The 17607-nt window shown below is 40.5% G+C and overlaps 1 protein-coding gene across 1 annotated transcript in view; it reads right to left on the bottom strand.

The window, feature by feature from the left end:
* The window catches only part of PLCH1 (phospholipase C eta 1), a 252287-nt gene that overhangs the window by 13700 nt on the left and 220980 nt on the right, over window positions 1-17607 (bottom strand). Inside the window, exons 19-22 of the mRNA XM_086391373.1 lie at window positions 13053-13150; window positions 8264-8443; window positions 8065-8172; window positions 5433-5557 (exon numbers count right to left, since the gene is read on the bottom strand). Coding sequence (XP_086247499.1) covers window positions 5433-5557; window positions 8065-8172; window positions 8264-8443; window positions 13053-13150 — 511 coding nt within the window. The remainder of the gene's footprint in view (window positions 1-5432; window positions 5558-8064; window positions 8173-8263; window positions 8444-13052; window positions 13151-17607) is intronic.

Below are 17607 nucleotides of genomic sequence, written 5' to 3' on the forward strand. Positions count from 1 at the left end.
AAAACTAAGATCATGACATCTGGTCCCATCAGTTCAGTTCAGTTCAGATGCTCAGTCGTGTCCGACTCTTTGCGACCCCATGAATCGCAGCACGCCAGGCCTCCCTGTCCATCACCAACTCCTGGAGTTTATTCAAACTCATGTCCATCGAGTCAGTGATGCCATCCAACCATCTCATCCTCTGTCATCCCCTTCTCCTCCATCCCTCAATCCCTCCCAGCATCAGAGTCTTTTCCAATGAGACAACTCTTCGCATGAGGTGGCCAAAGTACTGGAGTTTCAGCTTCAGCATCATTCCTTCCAAAGAACACCCAGGACTGATCTCTTTTAGAATGGACTGGTTGGATCCCTTGCAGTCCAAGGGACTCTCAAGAGTCTTCTCCAGCACCACAGTTCAAAAGCATCAATTCTTCGGCACTCAGCTTTCTTCACAGTCCAACTCTGATATCCATACAAGACCACTGGAAAAACCATAGCCTTGACTAAATGGACCTTTGTTGGCAAAGTAATGTCTCTGCTTTTGAATATGCTATCTAGGTTGGTCATAATTTTCCTTCCAAGGAATAAGCATCTTTTAATTTCATGGCTGCAATCACCATCTGCAGTGATTTTGGAGCCCCCCAAAATAAAGTCTGACACTGTTTCCACTGTTTCCCCATCTATTTCCCACGAAGTGATGGGACCAGATGCCATGATCTTAGTTTTGTGAATGTTGAGCTTTAAGGCCAACTTTTTCACTCTCCTCTTTCACTTTCATCAAGAAGCTTTTTAGTTCCTCTTCACTTTCTGCTATAAGGGTGGTGTCATCTGCATATCTGCAGTTATTGATATTTCTCCCAGCAATCTTGATTCCAGCTTGTGCTTCTTCCAGCCCAGCATTTCTCATGATGTACTCTGCATATAAGTTAAATAAGTAGGGTTCATGGCAAATTCAACGAGCCAAGACGAGAGGAAAACTGTATTTTCATTTTCATTTTCCATAAAGCACAAATAGTAGAATATTAGTACTATAACTTTGTGTCTGACAGAAATCACAGATGTTTAAGTCACATTACGGTCATGACAGAAATCTCTATGTCACCCATACTCATCTAATAGTTATTCAACCCCTCTCTAGATCCTGCTATTTATTGCACACATAGTTGTATGTCACAACTTCTTTCTAATATATTGATAAGTTAATTTCAATATAATTAGCTTCCTAATGGAGAAGGCAATAGCAACCCACTCCAGTACTCTTGCTTGGAAAATCCCATGGATGGAGGAGCCTGGTAGCCTGCAGTCAATGGGGTCACTACGAGTTGGACACGACTGAGCATCTTCACTTTCACTTTTCACTTTCATGCATTGGAGAAGGAAATGTCAACCCACTCCAGTGTTCTTACCTGGAGAATCCCAGGGATGGGGAACCTGGTGGGCTGCCGTCTATGGGGTCGCACAGATTTGGACACAACTGAAGCGACTTAGCAGCAGCAGCAGCAGCTTCCTAAAGTATCACTTTATCTGTTTATTGTATGCATTTAAAAACACTGAGAAAGTGCCCAAAGGCCTCATCTGATACCATCTTGTTCTGTGGCTCAAGAAAGAGTTAAAATCTTCTGACAGAGAACCTCGTGAGCCATGATAAAGAGGTTGGATTTTAACCATAAAATAAAGATACTCATACATTTAAAAGATCCTTTAATACCACAAACTATATATTACAAAGATAAAGAGATAACTATGCAATGAAAAACATCTGGAAGAAACTCCCTTAGCCAAGTAACATTATCAGTCCTGGGATAAACTGACATAATGTGGCCTCTGATATGATGCACTGAGAAGGAAACACATTGCCCATGTAGCATTCCTGACAAATATGTTTATTCTAATCATGCACAATTGCATTCATCTCACACGCTAGCAAAGTAATGCTCAAAATTCTCCAAACCAGGCTTCAACAGTAAGTGAACCGTGAACTTCTAGATGTTCAAGCTGGATTTAGAAAAGGCAGAGGAACCAGAGATCAAATTGCCAACATCTGTTGGATCATCAAAAAAGCAAGAGAGTTCCAGAAAAACATCTACTTCTGCTTTATCAACTATGCCAAAGCCTTTGACTGTGTGGATTACAATAAACTGTGGAAAATGCTTCAAGAGATGGGAATACCAGACCACCTTACCTGCCTCCTGAGAAATCTGTATGCAGATCCAGAAGCAAAAGTTAGAGCAGGGCATGGAACAACAGACTGGTTCCAAATCGGGAAAGGAGTACATCAAGGCTGTATATTGTCACCCTGCTTATTTAACTTATATGCAGGGTACATCATGAGAAATGCCGGACTGGATGAAGCACAAGCTGGAACCAAGATTGCCGGAAAAAATATCAATAACCTCAGATATGCAGATGATACCACCCTTATGGAAGAAAGCGAAGAACTAAAAAGACTCTTGATGGAAGTGAGAGAGGAGAGTGAAAAAGTTGGCTTAAAATTCAACATGCAGAAAACTAACATCATGGCATCTGGTCCCATCATTTCATGGCAAATAGATGGGGAAACAATGGAAATAGAGACAGACTTTATTTTTTTGTGCTCCAGAATCAGTGGAGATGGTGATTGTAGCCATGAAATTCAAAGACACTTGCTCCTTGGAAGAAAAGCTATGACCAACATAGACAGCATGTTAAAAAGCAGAGACATTACTTGCCAACAAAGGTCCATCTAGTCAAAGCGATGGTCTTTCCAATAGTCATGTATGGATGTGAGAGTTGGACTGTGAAGAAAGCTGAGTGCCGAAGAATTGATGCTTTTGAAGTGTGGTGTTGGAGAAGACTCTTGAAAGTCCCTTGGACTGCAAGGAGGTCAGACCAGTCCATACTAAAGGAAATCAGTCCTGAATATTCATTGGAAGGACTGATGCTGAAGCTGAAACTGCAGTACTTTGGCCACCGATGCGAAAGACCTGATGGACATGAGTTGGAAAAGACCCTGATGGACATGAGTTTGAATAATCTCCAGAAGCTGGTGATGGACAGGGAAGCTTGGTGTGCTGTAGTCCACGGGGTTGCCAAGAGTCGGACACAACTGAGAAACTGAACTAAATCATGAACAAACAATCAGGTAAATCCAAACTGAAGGACATTATGGACACAACTAGCTTGGACATTTATTTTAAAAGATAGCAATATAATGACAACAAAACTGGAAAACCGTTCTACATTTTAAAAGACCAAAGAGAAATGACAACTGAAAGCAATGTGTGATTCTTAATTGGATCCTGAATCTAAAAAGAAAAAAAATAATAAAAGAACAATTTTGGGACAATGGGGTAAAACTGAATACAGATATTATCTTAGATAAAATTATTGTACTAACAAACTCCTGGGTGTAAGATATGGTCAACGATGTACTTCACAACACAGAAAATACAGCCAATATTTTGCAATAATTGTAAATGGAAAGTAATCTTTCAAAACTGTATTTTAAAATTTTAAAAAGATGGATAAAGTTGTTCTGAGGGTCTAAAAGAAATAAAAAATAAAATAAAATAGCAGAAAAATATATTATTGTGCCAATATCTAATAACATGAGTGTAATGACTGTATTGCAGTTATACAGGATAACTTTGTTCTGTTTTAAAAATTAATTAATGAATTAATTTGGCTGTGCTGGGTATTCATTGAAGCATGCAGGATCTTTAGTTGTGGGATGTGGGATCAAGTTCCCTGAACAGGGATCGAACCTGGACCCCTCCTATACTGAGAGCATGGAGTCTTCACCACTCGACCACCAGGAAAGTCTCAATCTTCTTGTCTTTAAGAGAGAAATGCCTGGGCTTCCCTGGTGATCCATTGGCTAAGACTCCTTGCATCCAGTGCAAGGTTCCATCCTTGGTCAGGGAACTATATCCCACACGCTGCAACTAAAGATCCCAAAGGTTGTAACTAAGACCTGGAACAGCCAAATATTAAAAATAAGTATATTTATTTATATTAAATTAAAAAGAGAGAGAGAGAAATGCTGACGTATTTAGGGGTTTGGGTCATGATGTTAACTTACTCTCAATTCTCCAAAGAAAAGAAAAGGTATATATATATATATATATATGTATGAGTGTGTGTGTGTGTGTGTATAATTAAATACACACACATATAATTAAACTTTGTTATATTTGCTTTACGTCTCCCTTTCAAAACTGTATATGAATATTTACCATATACTCATTTACACATGAAAGGAAGATAGAGCGAAAGTAACAAAATTTAGTAACTTAATTGATGAATCTAGATGCTGAAGATACAGTGTTCATTCTGCTATTCCTGCAGTTTTTCTAAGGACTGAAATTTTTCAAAGCAAAAAGTTTAGGGGAAATATAGGAAGTGACTCTTCCCTTCTGCAGACAACAAAGAGAAAAGGGAAAGAAGAGGAAGTAAGGAGAAACTTTCTGATACTACCAACATAATTATTCTTGCTGCTGAGAGAACAGAACGGAAGCGGGGAGACCAGTGAGCTGAGAGCCTACTGCAGCAGAAATGCCAAGAGCTGATGGTGGCTGAGACTAGGCCAGAGGCATTACAGATGATACGGAAGACACGGTCCCACCTGAAGCTCTACTTCCTAAGAGGCAGGACATGGAGCCATCTGCTAAAGATGAGAAAGTGATGAGAATACATGTATGAGGAGAGAAGAGGTTGACAATATCTGCTGCAGGAAATGTGATGGAGGGCTGATCAGGTGGACCTGGGACGGCACTGCAGAATTCATCAGAGATTAGAGACAGAGTTGATGGTGGGACCACTCAGAGCTATGTGGTTTCCCCATTGATATTCAAGATCCAGAAAGGATAGTTTAATAGGTGGGAGTGGCAAATAGCCTGAAGTGATGGACAACTCCTGAGAGGAAGGACAAGAGCAGAGGTGAGGCTGACAGATAGAGAGGAAACAGAGGCCAAGAAGGCCAAGAGCAGGTATAGTGGGAATCATGGAATGACAGCCCTGGGAAGAGCGAAGGCTGTGGTCACAGAGGGAGACATTGTAAAGTCATGCAACAGAAGTGCAGCAAGGGAAGAGTGGCCTGTGACCAGGGAGCAGGTGGCCGATGTGTAGCAGAGACGAGGGTCTCAGCAGATGAAAAATGCAGACAGCGTAAGACATTCTCCTGTTCAGTGTTTCTATTAATAACAAAATTGCTCCTTGCATCTCAACTTAGCATCGCCAGTGTCCTTCTTGGATTGTCAATTGAATTGTATTGCACTCATGCCTCCAAAATAGATGATGCACTGCACTCCAGAAGGAATTGTGTGTACTTTGCCAGTAAGTCAGTTAATATCTGAGAAGCTGAGGTCAGGGCTCATTTACAAACACACACACACATACATACACAGCACCCTCAGATGAAATGTAAACACAATAAGATAATCACATAACTAACCACTTGGTCATACATGGCTTACCTCTCCTCGGTCTCCAAACATGGAATCTGGAGGTTTGGGGAGTTGTTGTCCACTGATCACTTTCAGGATGAGCTGTTTTTTGGGGTTGGCAGGAAGTGGATCACCTGAGAAAGGGTTGAAGGTACCTAAGAGAAATAGAGGTTAAAATCTAAGGTTGGTAGCATGGAAATTACACATACATATGCACACATGCTGAAGAAGGGAATGGCAACCCACTCCAGTGTTCTTGACTGGAGAATACCCAGGGACAGAGGAGCCTGGGATTTAAAGAATTAAATATACTGTGTGGGTGGTTTAGTCACTCAGTCGTGTCTCTTTGCAACCCCATGGACTGTAGCCTGCCAGGCTCCTCTGTCCATGGGGATTCTTCAGGCAAGAATACTGGAGTGGGTAGCTGTCAGGAGCCAGCGTGAGGAACTCTGCCCATGGCAAAGGTCATGAGGAAGGAGGCTAGGCATATGCAAAGGCGGGATTGAGCCTCAGGAGTCCCCCTGGAAATTCTCGAGCATTTACACCCAAAACCAGAGTCTGCCTACTTTCTGCTTTGTGCTCTCACCTACACCTCTGACTTTACAGAGGGCTGTCCCCTACTACCTCTCTCTGAAAAAAGTTAACTTACAGCTCCAGTTAATAAAGTTGCTGGGTGTGATAGTGTTTCAACCTACAAACTCCTTTGGAAATCCTCTAGCCTGCCTGAATAGGTTTTTCCGGCCACATGTGATTATTCAGAGCCTCCCAACTGTGAGAAGCATGAGATGTTCTAAACTGTCTAAATACAGATTCCTTTGAGCAGTTAAAAGACTGATTAGAAATTGTATTGGTGAAGGGTTTTTCACTTGTTGGGCCAATGTTTGCTGCTAAGTTTCCATATCCCTTACCTGCTGTGTCCCTGGCAGTGTATTGATTAATATCATTGGTGTAAGTAGTAGCTTTAATGTTTGTAACCTTGGACCCTTGAATTAATTCTTTTTCTTGTTATAGCCCACCACACCTTTGCCCTGTAGGAATGCAACTTTATCTAATGCTTTTGGAGGGTGGCGCCTGACTAATCACCTTTAGAGAAAAATAAGTTTTCTGAAGAAAGGGTCTTAAAATGTTAACAGGCCTCCGGGCCAGAAGATGATGCAAATCACCTAAACTTTTGCATATGATAAGTTTGCAGGAAGAAAGCCTGGCTTACTGCATGACTCTACCCCTTCCCCCATTATCCTCTATGCATAATTTAAGGTATAAAAACTACTTTGGAAAATAAAGTGCGGGCCTTGTTCACCGAAGCTTGGTCTCCCCATGTCATTCTTTCTCTCACCTTCTGGCTGAATTATTCAGCCTCTTTTCTCCGCTGAATTTCCTCACTGAGCTATCCTTATTTCACCACTTTTTATATCCTTAATTAACGTTTAATTAAGCAATTGTGTCCTGATCCTCGCCGACGCCGTCCCCGCTTCGAATTCCCTGGATCCACCAGGGCTGGACTCCGGCAGGTAGCCATGCCCTCCTCCAGGGGATCTTCCCAACCCAGGGATTGAATCCAGGTCTCCCGCATTGCAGGCAAATTCTTCACTATCTGAACCACAAGGGAAGCCCATGAATACTAGAGTGGGTGGCCTATCCCTTCTCCCTGACCCAAGAATCGAACTGGGGTCTCCTGCATTACAGGTAGATTCTTTACCAGCTGAGCTACAATGGAAGGCCAAACACCAGCCTACTAGGGAAGGCTACCAAATTATTAAACACTGGTGACAAGAGTTATTTACATTCCAAGTTGATACAGCCACTATGGAAGACAGTATGGTGATTCCTTAAAAAACTAGGAATAAAATTACCATATGACCCAACAAACCCAATACTGGGCATAAACACTGAAAAAACCATAACTGAAAAGGACACATGTATCCCAGTGTTCATTGCAGCACTATTTACAACAGCTAGGACATGGAAGCAACCTAGATGCTCATGGGCAGATGAATGGGTAAAGAATATGTGGTACATATATACAGTGGAATATTACTCAACCATTAAATAGGAACACATTTCAGTCAGTGCTAATGAGGTGGATGAACTTAGAGCCTATTATACAGAGTGAAGTCAGAAAGAGAAAAACAAATATATTGTGTATTAACATATATATATGGAATCTAGAAAGATGGTACTGATGAACCTATTTGTAGGGCAGCAGTGGAAATGCAGATATAGAAAGCAGACTTATGGACAGGGTAGCGGGGGCAGGAAGGAGAGGGTGGGACGAACAGAAACAGGATTGTGGAAACATATGCACTAACATATGTAAAATGGGACAACCAACAGGAATTTGCTGTATAACTCAGGAAACACAAACCAGGGCTCTGTGACATCCTAGAGGGCTGGGATGGGTGGGAGGTGTGAGGGAGGGGACACATGTATACCTATGGCTGATCCGTGTTGAAGTATGGCTGGAAACCAACACAATATTGCAATTAACCTTCGATTAAAAATAAGTATTTTTTAAAAAGAGTTCTTTATTTACATTCCAATACATAATTTTTCTCGTTTTTAAAAATCATGTTGCAAAACACTGAGGCACTCTGCTTTTCCGAGTGCTCCTTCAGTAAAGGTGTCTTGCATTCAGAGGTAAGACTATGAAATCAACACACACCTTTGCACATCTGCTGGGGTTTGAGAACGTAGCCGCAATTGCCGTTTGTCTTGAATTTGGCTCGATTTAACTGCATCATTCGCCCTTCAGACTGGTAGTTCAGTGCCACTGCGCAAGTTCAAAGTTTAAGAGAATTAGGTAACATAGCAGCCTAGACTCAAGACCCACGGAGAACTGCTCCTCCCAGAGGTATACACACCTAGCTGGCAACCTGCGTTCCAGTAGGGCAGAGGGTTGAAGTTACTGGAATCGATGCGGTAGGCGGAGGGATAAATCCTCGTGAGCTGCTTTTGGTTATAAATCATGAACTGCTCTGATTTCTGCTGAACCACTTGATGTGCTCTTGTTTCACTGAAGGATAACACATTTCCTGTGGTTCCTAACACAGTTTTTAACAAAGAAAACAGAAAAGTGAGAACTGCAGCAAAGAAAATACCACTCATGAAAGATCCTGAGGCCGATTACACCAATAATAAAAGGCAGAGCAAAAGAGCGAATTCAACCGAAAGAGGCTCAGCTCCTGAGCAAGAAAGATCTATAAAATCCTACTCCCAGGACTCTTTTGCCATTTCAGATCAGAGCTTTGCATCTTGTTCAGATAACTATCTATTTTTGAATCCCATATTCTCTCAAGAGAATTCTCTTATCTCCCTACTTCATGTTGATCTGGCTAGTAGGAAGAGGGCAGAGAAGAAACATTTTCTAGGTGCCTGATTCAAACAGAATAGCTTTGCCAGAGAGCAAGACACCTATGGATAAATAAAACTATCTGTGCAACTCATTCCTGATAAAAGGGAGACAATCATGGAAGGCAGCATTTAGAAAGCACACATGTGAAACACATTAAGTGACTGCATTTGTGGCTTAAGAAAATAAAGGGAAAAGAGTAATTCCAAAATAGGAAAATTGGGTTTTAAAGTTGATTTGAATAGAATCTTAAAGCCAGTCGAAACCTGTTTGGGAGAAAGGAATAATAATGGAAAAGAATTCAAAAGAATATTATGAGGAAGTAAAAGTTTCAAAAATAACATCATTCACCTAGCCAAGTTTATAAATAATGGGGAAAAAATGGGAGGTAAAAAAAAATAAACGAGGAAGCCGATATTAAATTTTCTGCTTAGAGCATCATCAGAAAGGGATAATCTAGGACCAACAATGCTACAAGTTAGGGGGTCACGATGGAGTAAACCTCCAAATATTTAATATCCTACCCCTTTCTCCCAATTCTGTCTTTTTGTGCCACACATCTAGAATGCCCCACTCCCACTCCTTCACTAAATATTCATACCTCATCCCCAAATGACCACCCAATCTTATCGGGACCTGTTGGAAAAGACCAGCCTAGCTAGATACAGACCTAAACTTACCCAGAGTCTCATTTTCATTCCAGTGTGTACTCTGAACCCAGACTGAAGGACATGGCCCATGAACCAGAGTTGAATGACTGTTTTACTGGACCTGAACTATATCCAGACTGTACAAATTAATTTGTGCAGTCTCCCAGGGCCCCTGTGGTCCTCGGGGTCGTACAGTCTTAGATATTAAATACTGGCCAAATCGACTAGCAACTACATTCTAGAGTTGGAACTTAAAACATTCATAAATACAAATGAGAGGCAAAGAAATTAGAGAATTACAGTGTTTAATTTGATGATTTCCTACATATAGACTCCTTATCGTATATATCTTATTGACATAACTTTTTAGCAGAGATTACACATCTCAAGCATACTAAAAATGATCATACTTGTAGATGAGGAATACTTTGAACATAATAAAAGACAATATAGTCTTTTTGACAAACCACCTTCAGATGTAACAGCACTAAATTTAGTACCACTCTTTCCTCTCTCTACATAAATTAGGCACACCACATCATCAGTAAGATGACCTTGCTAACTAGGCACATGTCAATTAGTATATTAATAGAGCTGAGTTGTTTTGCATTAGGATAAGCCATGCATTCATTATCTATTACTTATTTTGTGGTATACATACACATACACACACACAAGACAAAAATAGGTGATGTTCAAGAACTAAACAATCCTCAATATTATTTTCCATTAAGCTAATGGGATTATGATTTCCTGAGGCATGCAGTAGAAATTATATTTCTATGAACCAAATATACCTCTAACTCCATTTAAATACTTCCCAAGTTTATTTTCTAGCTGTAGGCAGTTATTGGCTTCCCGTGTAGCTCAGTCGGTAAACAATCTGCCTGCAATGCAGGAAACCTGGGTTCGATTCCTGGGTTGGGAAGATTCCCTGGAGAAGGGAATGGCAACCCACTCCAGTATTCTTGCCTGGAGAATCCCATGGACAGGGGAGCCTAGCAGGCTATAGTCCACGGGGTCGCAAGAGTTGGACACAACTTAGTGACTACACCACCACCACCGCTACCAGGCTGTTACTATAAGAATATGACATTCAGGTATCACCTCATACTGTTCAGAATGGTCATCATCAAAAAGTCTACAAATAATAAATGCTGGAGACAGTGTGGAGAAAATGGAACCTTCTACACTATTGCTGGGGATGCAAATTGTAGCAGCTACTATATTAAAAAGTGTGGAGTTTCCTTAAAAAACTAAAAATAGAACTACATAGGATCCAGCAATCCCACTCCTAGGCATATATCCAGATAACACAAAAACTCTAATTCAAAAAGGCACATGCATCTTGATGTTCATAGAAGCACTATTCACAATAGCTAAGACATGGGAGCAACTTAAATGTCCATCCACAGATGAATAGATAAAGAAGATGTGGGGGGTGTGTGTGTATGTGTGTGTATACATACATACATACATACACACACAACAGAAAAGTCAGCCATAAAAGAGAACAAAAGAATGCCATTTGCAGTAATATGGATGAACCTAAAGATTATCATACTAAGTAAAGTAAGTCAGACAAAGAAAGACAAATACTACATGATATGATTTACATGTGGGATCTGAAGTATGACACAAATGAACTCATTTACACAATAGAAATAGACTCACAAACACAGAAAACAAACCTATGGTTACAAAAGAGGAAAGAGGAGGGATAAATTAGGAGTTTGGGATTAATATATATAACTATTAATGGAAACAGTGACAGAATTTATTTTCTTGGGCTCCAAAATCATTGCAGATGGTGACCGCAACCATGAAATTAAAAGACGCTTGTTCCTTGGGAGAAAGTGAAAGTGTTAGTCACTCAGTCAAGTCGGATTCTTTGTGACCCTCGTGGACTGTAGCCCGCTAGGCTCCTCTGTCCATGGAATTTTTCAGGCAAGAATACTGGAGTGGGTTGCCATGTCCTCCTCCAGGGGATCTTCCCAACCCAGGGATCAAACCCATGTCTCCTGCATTGCAGGCAGATTCCTTACTGTGTGAGCCACTAGGGAAGTACCTTGGAAGAAAAGCTATGACAAACCTAGACAGCATATTAAAAAGCGGAAACATTACTTTGCCAACAAAGATCCATATAGTCAAAGCTATGGTTTTTCCAGTGGTCATGTATGGATGTGAGAGTTGGACCATAAAGAAGGCTGAATACCAAAGAATTGATGCTTTTGAACTGTGGTGTTGGAGAAGACCCTTGAGAGTCCCTTAGACTGCAAGGAGGTCAAACCAGTCAGTCCTAAAAGAAATCAGTCCTGAATATTCATTGAAAGGACTGATGCTGAAGGTTCAATACTTTGGCCATCTGATGCAAGAGCCTACTCTTTAGAAAAGACCCTAATGCTGGGAAACATTGAAGGCAGGAGGAGAAGGGGATGACAGAGGAAGAGATGGTTGGATGGTATCACCAACTCGATAGACATGAGTTTGAGCAAGTTGCAGGAGATGGTGAAGGACAGGGAAGCCTGCTGTGCTGCAGTCCATGGAGTCACAGAGTCAGACATGACTAAGAAACTGAATAAAAACAAGAACAAAATACATACCGTAAACAACAAGGTCCTACTGTGTGGTACAAGGGTATAAATTCAACATCTTATAATAACTTATAATGGAAAAGAATCTGGAAAAAAAGAATGTTCACTTTCTCAGAAGTCTACAGGTTCTCATATTCTCATACACGAAGTTCAATTTTTCTTAATAATTATCATCTGAAGAAGGATTCAACACCAAAGGGAAGAAAATCTTTAGATAAAAAAATACATACTTGTAGAATAGGGGAAGAAAAAAGAAAGATCTGAGGAAAAATCCTGGAGGTTGTGAAGACACAAGACTCAGCACAATGTTGTTTTAGCATCACTGAGAAAATGGAAGACTCTGATGTAATTTTCACTTCCACTGAAACTACAATTATACTGAAAACCCACATGATCATAGTTTATTTTCATAAGCACTCAATAACTGGACAAAACACAAGTGAGAAGAGAAGAGGCTAAGGAGAAAGTGCAGCCAGCAGGAAGTCAAGGTAAGAAGAGTTGTGACTAGGATTTCTCAGTTCCACATATGGCAATTGATGGGTAAAAAACTGTGAAAGAGACAATGCTTTTTGAAATTTCTGCTCTTTTTGTTAAAATTGCAATCTGTGGGTTAAATTATTTTCATCAAGGTCAAAACTCTTAATGAGAAAATATGGGGCGTTTCAGGATATTATTTCCACCAATTAGTTTCCTCTTTCTTCTAGTCATTCACACTTGGAATGGCCATCTGTGATCTGACCATCAAACTAGGTCAAGTCTCCATAGTTTAAACACAGGGAAGACCTTGCTCTGATCCATCTGCCTTTTTAATAATAAAGTCCTCCTCTGCCCTGCAGGAAATGTCTCTGACCTCTAGCCAGTTAGGCAAACAAAGTGATCAATAGAGCGCTCCCTGTGAGCTAAGCATTGTTCCAGCAATCAGTTTCCTGACACTCAAGTTGGATTCTACGCAGTTCCAGCAATGTGTGCTGATGATTCGATTAACAAAAGTTTAATTAACAATTGACAAAGAAAGGTCAGGGGTGTTTATCCAGAAGTAAAAACACTCAGGCCTTACCGTCATCCACAATGTCCTGGGCTGCCACAGAGTTTGTGTACACAACCAAATCAGAGAGCTCTCGACACAGCTTCATGGTTTTCCTTCGGCGGCCCAACCTGTAAAACACACCCAGGACTCAAGACATTTTAGAGCTGGAAGAAGTTTGGGCTTTTGGTTACTCCACCTTCCCTACCTGCTCTGATGGAGTCAGGATTAGAACCTAAATGTGATTTTAGTTTAGCACTGTCTCCACCACAACACTCTACTCATGTGGCTTTATTCACTGTTCAGCCAGATTTTATCCACAGTCTCTTCTCCTGAATTTATGAATTCTGTTGTGAGGGGCTGGATTCCTACCAGTACCCAACTGTGGAGTAATACCAGAGTTTACCAGGGAATCACCCTATTTTGGCAGGAGAACCTCCCTAGACTAAAAAGCATATTATACATCTAAGAGTCCCTTGGACTGCAAGGAGATCAAACCAGTCAATCCTAAAGGAAATGAACCCTGAATATGCATTGGAAGGACTGATGCTGAAGCTGAAGCCTCAATACTCTGGCCACCTGCTGCAAAAAGCTGACTCATTGGAAAAGACCCTGATGCTGGGAAAGATTGATGGCAGGAGGAGAAGAGGGCAACAGAAGATGAAATGGTTGGATGGCATCACCAACTCAATGGACATGAGTTTGAGCAAACTCCAGGAGATAGTGAAGGACAGGAAAGCCTGGTGTATGGTAGTCCATGGGGTCACAAATAGTCAGACACGAATTAGTGACTGAACAATAATACATCTAACAAGAAACACACCAAACTTTCCATAGTCATTATCTTCTAGAGGTAAATTTATAGTGATTTTGATTTTCTTCTTTGCTTTTTCTATTAATATATTCTTCAACTTTTTTAAGACAAACATCACTTATTCTTTCTATATATCTATACAGTATATATCCTATAAACCACTCCTAGGATTTCTTTTCCTCCACAACTTTACAAATTCTACCACTTACTCTTTGCCTCAGTAAATTCTCCACAGAATAACACATTCCCTTTACAGAAGCACTTTTCTCCTCCCAGAAAACATATAATCATTAAAAACTTCAGCCCTCACCAAATATACACAAATGGCCAATAAGAACATGACAAGAAGCTCACTAGTCATTGAGGAGATGCAAACCAAACTAAAATGAGATACTATTCATGTCTACTAGGTTGGCTATAACCAAAAGGGCAGGTAATAATGTGCATTGGCAAGGATGAGGAGAAATTGGAATGTTCACACACTACTGGAGAATTTTAAATGGCTCAATTGCTTTGCTCAATTTCAACTGCCAATAGTTTGGCAGTTCAAAAAATGAAACAGTTACCATGTGACTCAGCAATTCCACTTTTAACTATATACCCAAGAGAAATTAAAACCTATATTTACAGAAAAAACTTAGAAATGAATGTTCATAGCAGTATTATCTATAATAGCCAGAACGTAAAAACAACCTAAATATCCTTCAGCTAATGAACAAATAAAGTGCAATATATTCATACAATGGAATATTATTCAACAATAAAAATGATGAAGTACTGATACATTCTACAACACAGATGAATCTTGGAAATATTATACTAAGTGAAAGAAGTCAGACAAAATGGGCCAAATATGGTAGGATTCCATTTATAGGTAATGTCCAGAAAAGGCAAATTTATAGAGACAAAAAGCAGATTAGTTGGGGGACTTTCCTGGTGGTCCAATGGTTAAGACCCTACACTCCCAAAACAGGAGGCACAAGTTTGATTCCTGGTCTTGGAACTAAGATCCCCACATGCCACAGGGCGCAGCCAAAAAAAAAGAAGTAGATTAGTTGGTATCAGGGGCTAGGGGAAAGAGGGATGGGAAATCTCTGCTAATGGTAGAGTTTCTTTTTGTTGTGGTGAAATGTTCTGGAATTAGATAGTGATGATATAGATTTATTCACTCTGTTAATATTTATTGAGCACCTAATGGAGATAAAACAGTAAACAAATCAGACAAAAATTCTTATCATGATGATATTTATAAACATTCAACAAAAAAATTAAAGTCAAAATGTGTCAATAATGCATTTGAGAAAGAAGACATGAGCACAAACAGGAATAAAAATCAATGGGAAGAAACAGTCCATCTTCCTCCTTTACCATGTAATTAGGAAATTCTGTAGCCATAGGTGAAAAATCTGGTTTTGTGAAAGCAAATGATTATAAATGAATGTGAGGGAAGCCATGCCTAGAAAGGACAAGTAAAACCCCCAAGACACTCCATATTACAGAGAATTTCTACATACAGTTTGCTTTTTTTAATTCTTATCTAAAAATTGAGTTAGTTTATTGAAGTCCCAAAAGGCTACAGTCATAGCCGCTTGGGCCTTGGTAGCTATTACGGGCAAATTTCTAATTAATTTAAGTGAAGCATGGAACATGACTTTATTCGATAGCTTCCCTGGCTATTGGGCTTCCCAGGAGGCACTAGCAGTAAAGAACCCACCTGCCAAAATAGGAGACATAAGAGATGTGGGTTTGATCCCTGTGTTGGAAGATGATTCAGAGTTGAGCCTTTGTCAAACTTATATTTGAGAACATTCACAGCAGAGGTCTCCTGGAAAGTGACTCTATTCTCTTATGTCCTTTAACTATTTATACATATTGGATTTTCTGTACCCTAAGGGTAAGGACCATACACATCTTCTTTGCCCTTACTAATTAGCTACTATCTTATATATGGACATTCTGTTGAAGTGAGGCTCAAATACAAAATTGAATTCAACATTAAGTGATTCTTTCCTACAGGACCTCTATGCCTCCAATTTTGCTTTAGTCTTTCAATAAAGCCAAGGTGTGTGCGTGGATGTGCACATGTTTGTATATCTGTCTATCTATGAAGCATATAATTTATATTCCTTTGTGAGACTTACTATATGTATAATCTTCCAGAAAATCCTATATCAAATCATGTATCACAATTTGGGTTCTAAAATTGTGATCATTTTACTCATCCCAAATTCTACCAGCAATTATAAAGCAGGCCTCTCTGGTGACTCGGTGGTAAAGAATCCGCCTGCCAATGCAGGAGACATGGGTTTGATCCCAGGGTCAGGAAGACCGCCTGGAGGAGGAAATGGCAGCTCACCCCAGTATTCTTGCCTGGAGCACCCCATGGGCAGAGGAGCCCAGTGGGCTACAATCCATGGGGTCACAAGAGTCAGACACGACTTAATGACTCAACAACAAATAATAGAGCAGCAGCTGATATTTTTGAGCACTTAGTTAATTGGGGTAGGGCTCATCAGGCTAAACAGTTGAAGTCCATTAATCCTTAGAGTGACCCTATGAAATAGATACAAATGAGGAGCCTACATAGCCCCATGTAAAAGTTGGAGGAACAAGAGTTTGAAGTCTGGCTGATTTCAGATTCCCAGCTCTTCTCATGTGCTTATCATCTGTCTTCTACTTCAATCTCCTGTAAAGCTCCTTTGTGCTAGTTCATGTGGCCCTTCTCCTCCGAAGATACATTTTACCTGACAGATGTTAGAGTTCAGATCATTTCAGTCGCTCAATTGTGTCTGACTCTTTCTGACCCATGGACTGCAGCACGTAAGGCCTCCCTGTCCATCACCAACTCCTGAAGTTTACTCAAACTCATGCCCATTGAATCGGTGATGCCATCCAATCATCTCATCCTCTGTTGTCTCCTTCTCCTCCCACCTTCAATCTTTCCCAGCATCAGGGTCTTTTCAAATGAGTCAGTTCTTCGCATCAGGTGGCCAAAGTATGGGAGTTTCAGATTCAATATCAGTCCTTCCAGTGAATATTCAGGACTGATTTCCCTTCAGATGGACTGGTTGGATCTCCTTGCTGTCCAAGGGACTCTCAAGAGTCTTCTCCGACACCACAGTTCAAAAGCATCAATTCTTCGGCACTCAGCTTTCTTGATATTCCAACTGTCATATCGAGACATTACCACTGGATAAACCATAGCTTTGACTAGATGGACCTCTGTTGGCAAAGTAACGTCTCTGCTTTTTAATATGCTATCTAGGTTAGTCATAACTTTTCTTCCAAGGAGTGTCTTTTAAATTCATGGCTGCAGTCACCATCTGCAGTGATTTTGGAGCCCCAAAAGTAAAGTCTGCCACTGTTTCCACTGTTTCCCCAACTATTTGCCATGAAGTGATGGGACCAGATGCCATGATCTTTGTTTTCTGAACGTTGAGCTTTCTGAACGTTGAGCTCCTCTTTCACTTTCATCAAGAGGCTCTTTAGTTCTTCTTCACTTTCTGCCAGAAGTGTGGTGTCATCTGCATATCTGAGGTTATTGATATTTCTCCCGGCAATCTTGATTCCAGCTTGTGCTTCATCCAGCCTAGCGTTTCTCATGATGTACTCTGCATATAAGATAAATAAGCAGGGTGACAATATACAGCCTTGACGTACTCCTTTTCCTATTTGGAACCAGTCTGTTGTTCCATGTCCAGTTCTAACTGTTGCTTCCTGACTTGCATACAGATTTCTCAAGAGGCAGGTCAGGTGGTCTGGTATTCCCATCTC

The sequence above is a fragment of the Bos grunniens genome, chromosome 1, assembly GCF_055505025.1.
Source record: "Bos grunniens cultivar Pamir isolate PY7600 chromosome 1, Bosgru_T2T1.0, whole genome shotgun sequence".
NCBI lineage: Eukaryota > Metazoa > Chordata > Mammalia > Artiodactyla > Bovidae > Bos > Bos grunniens.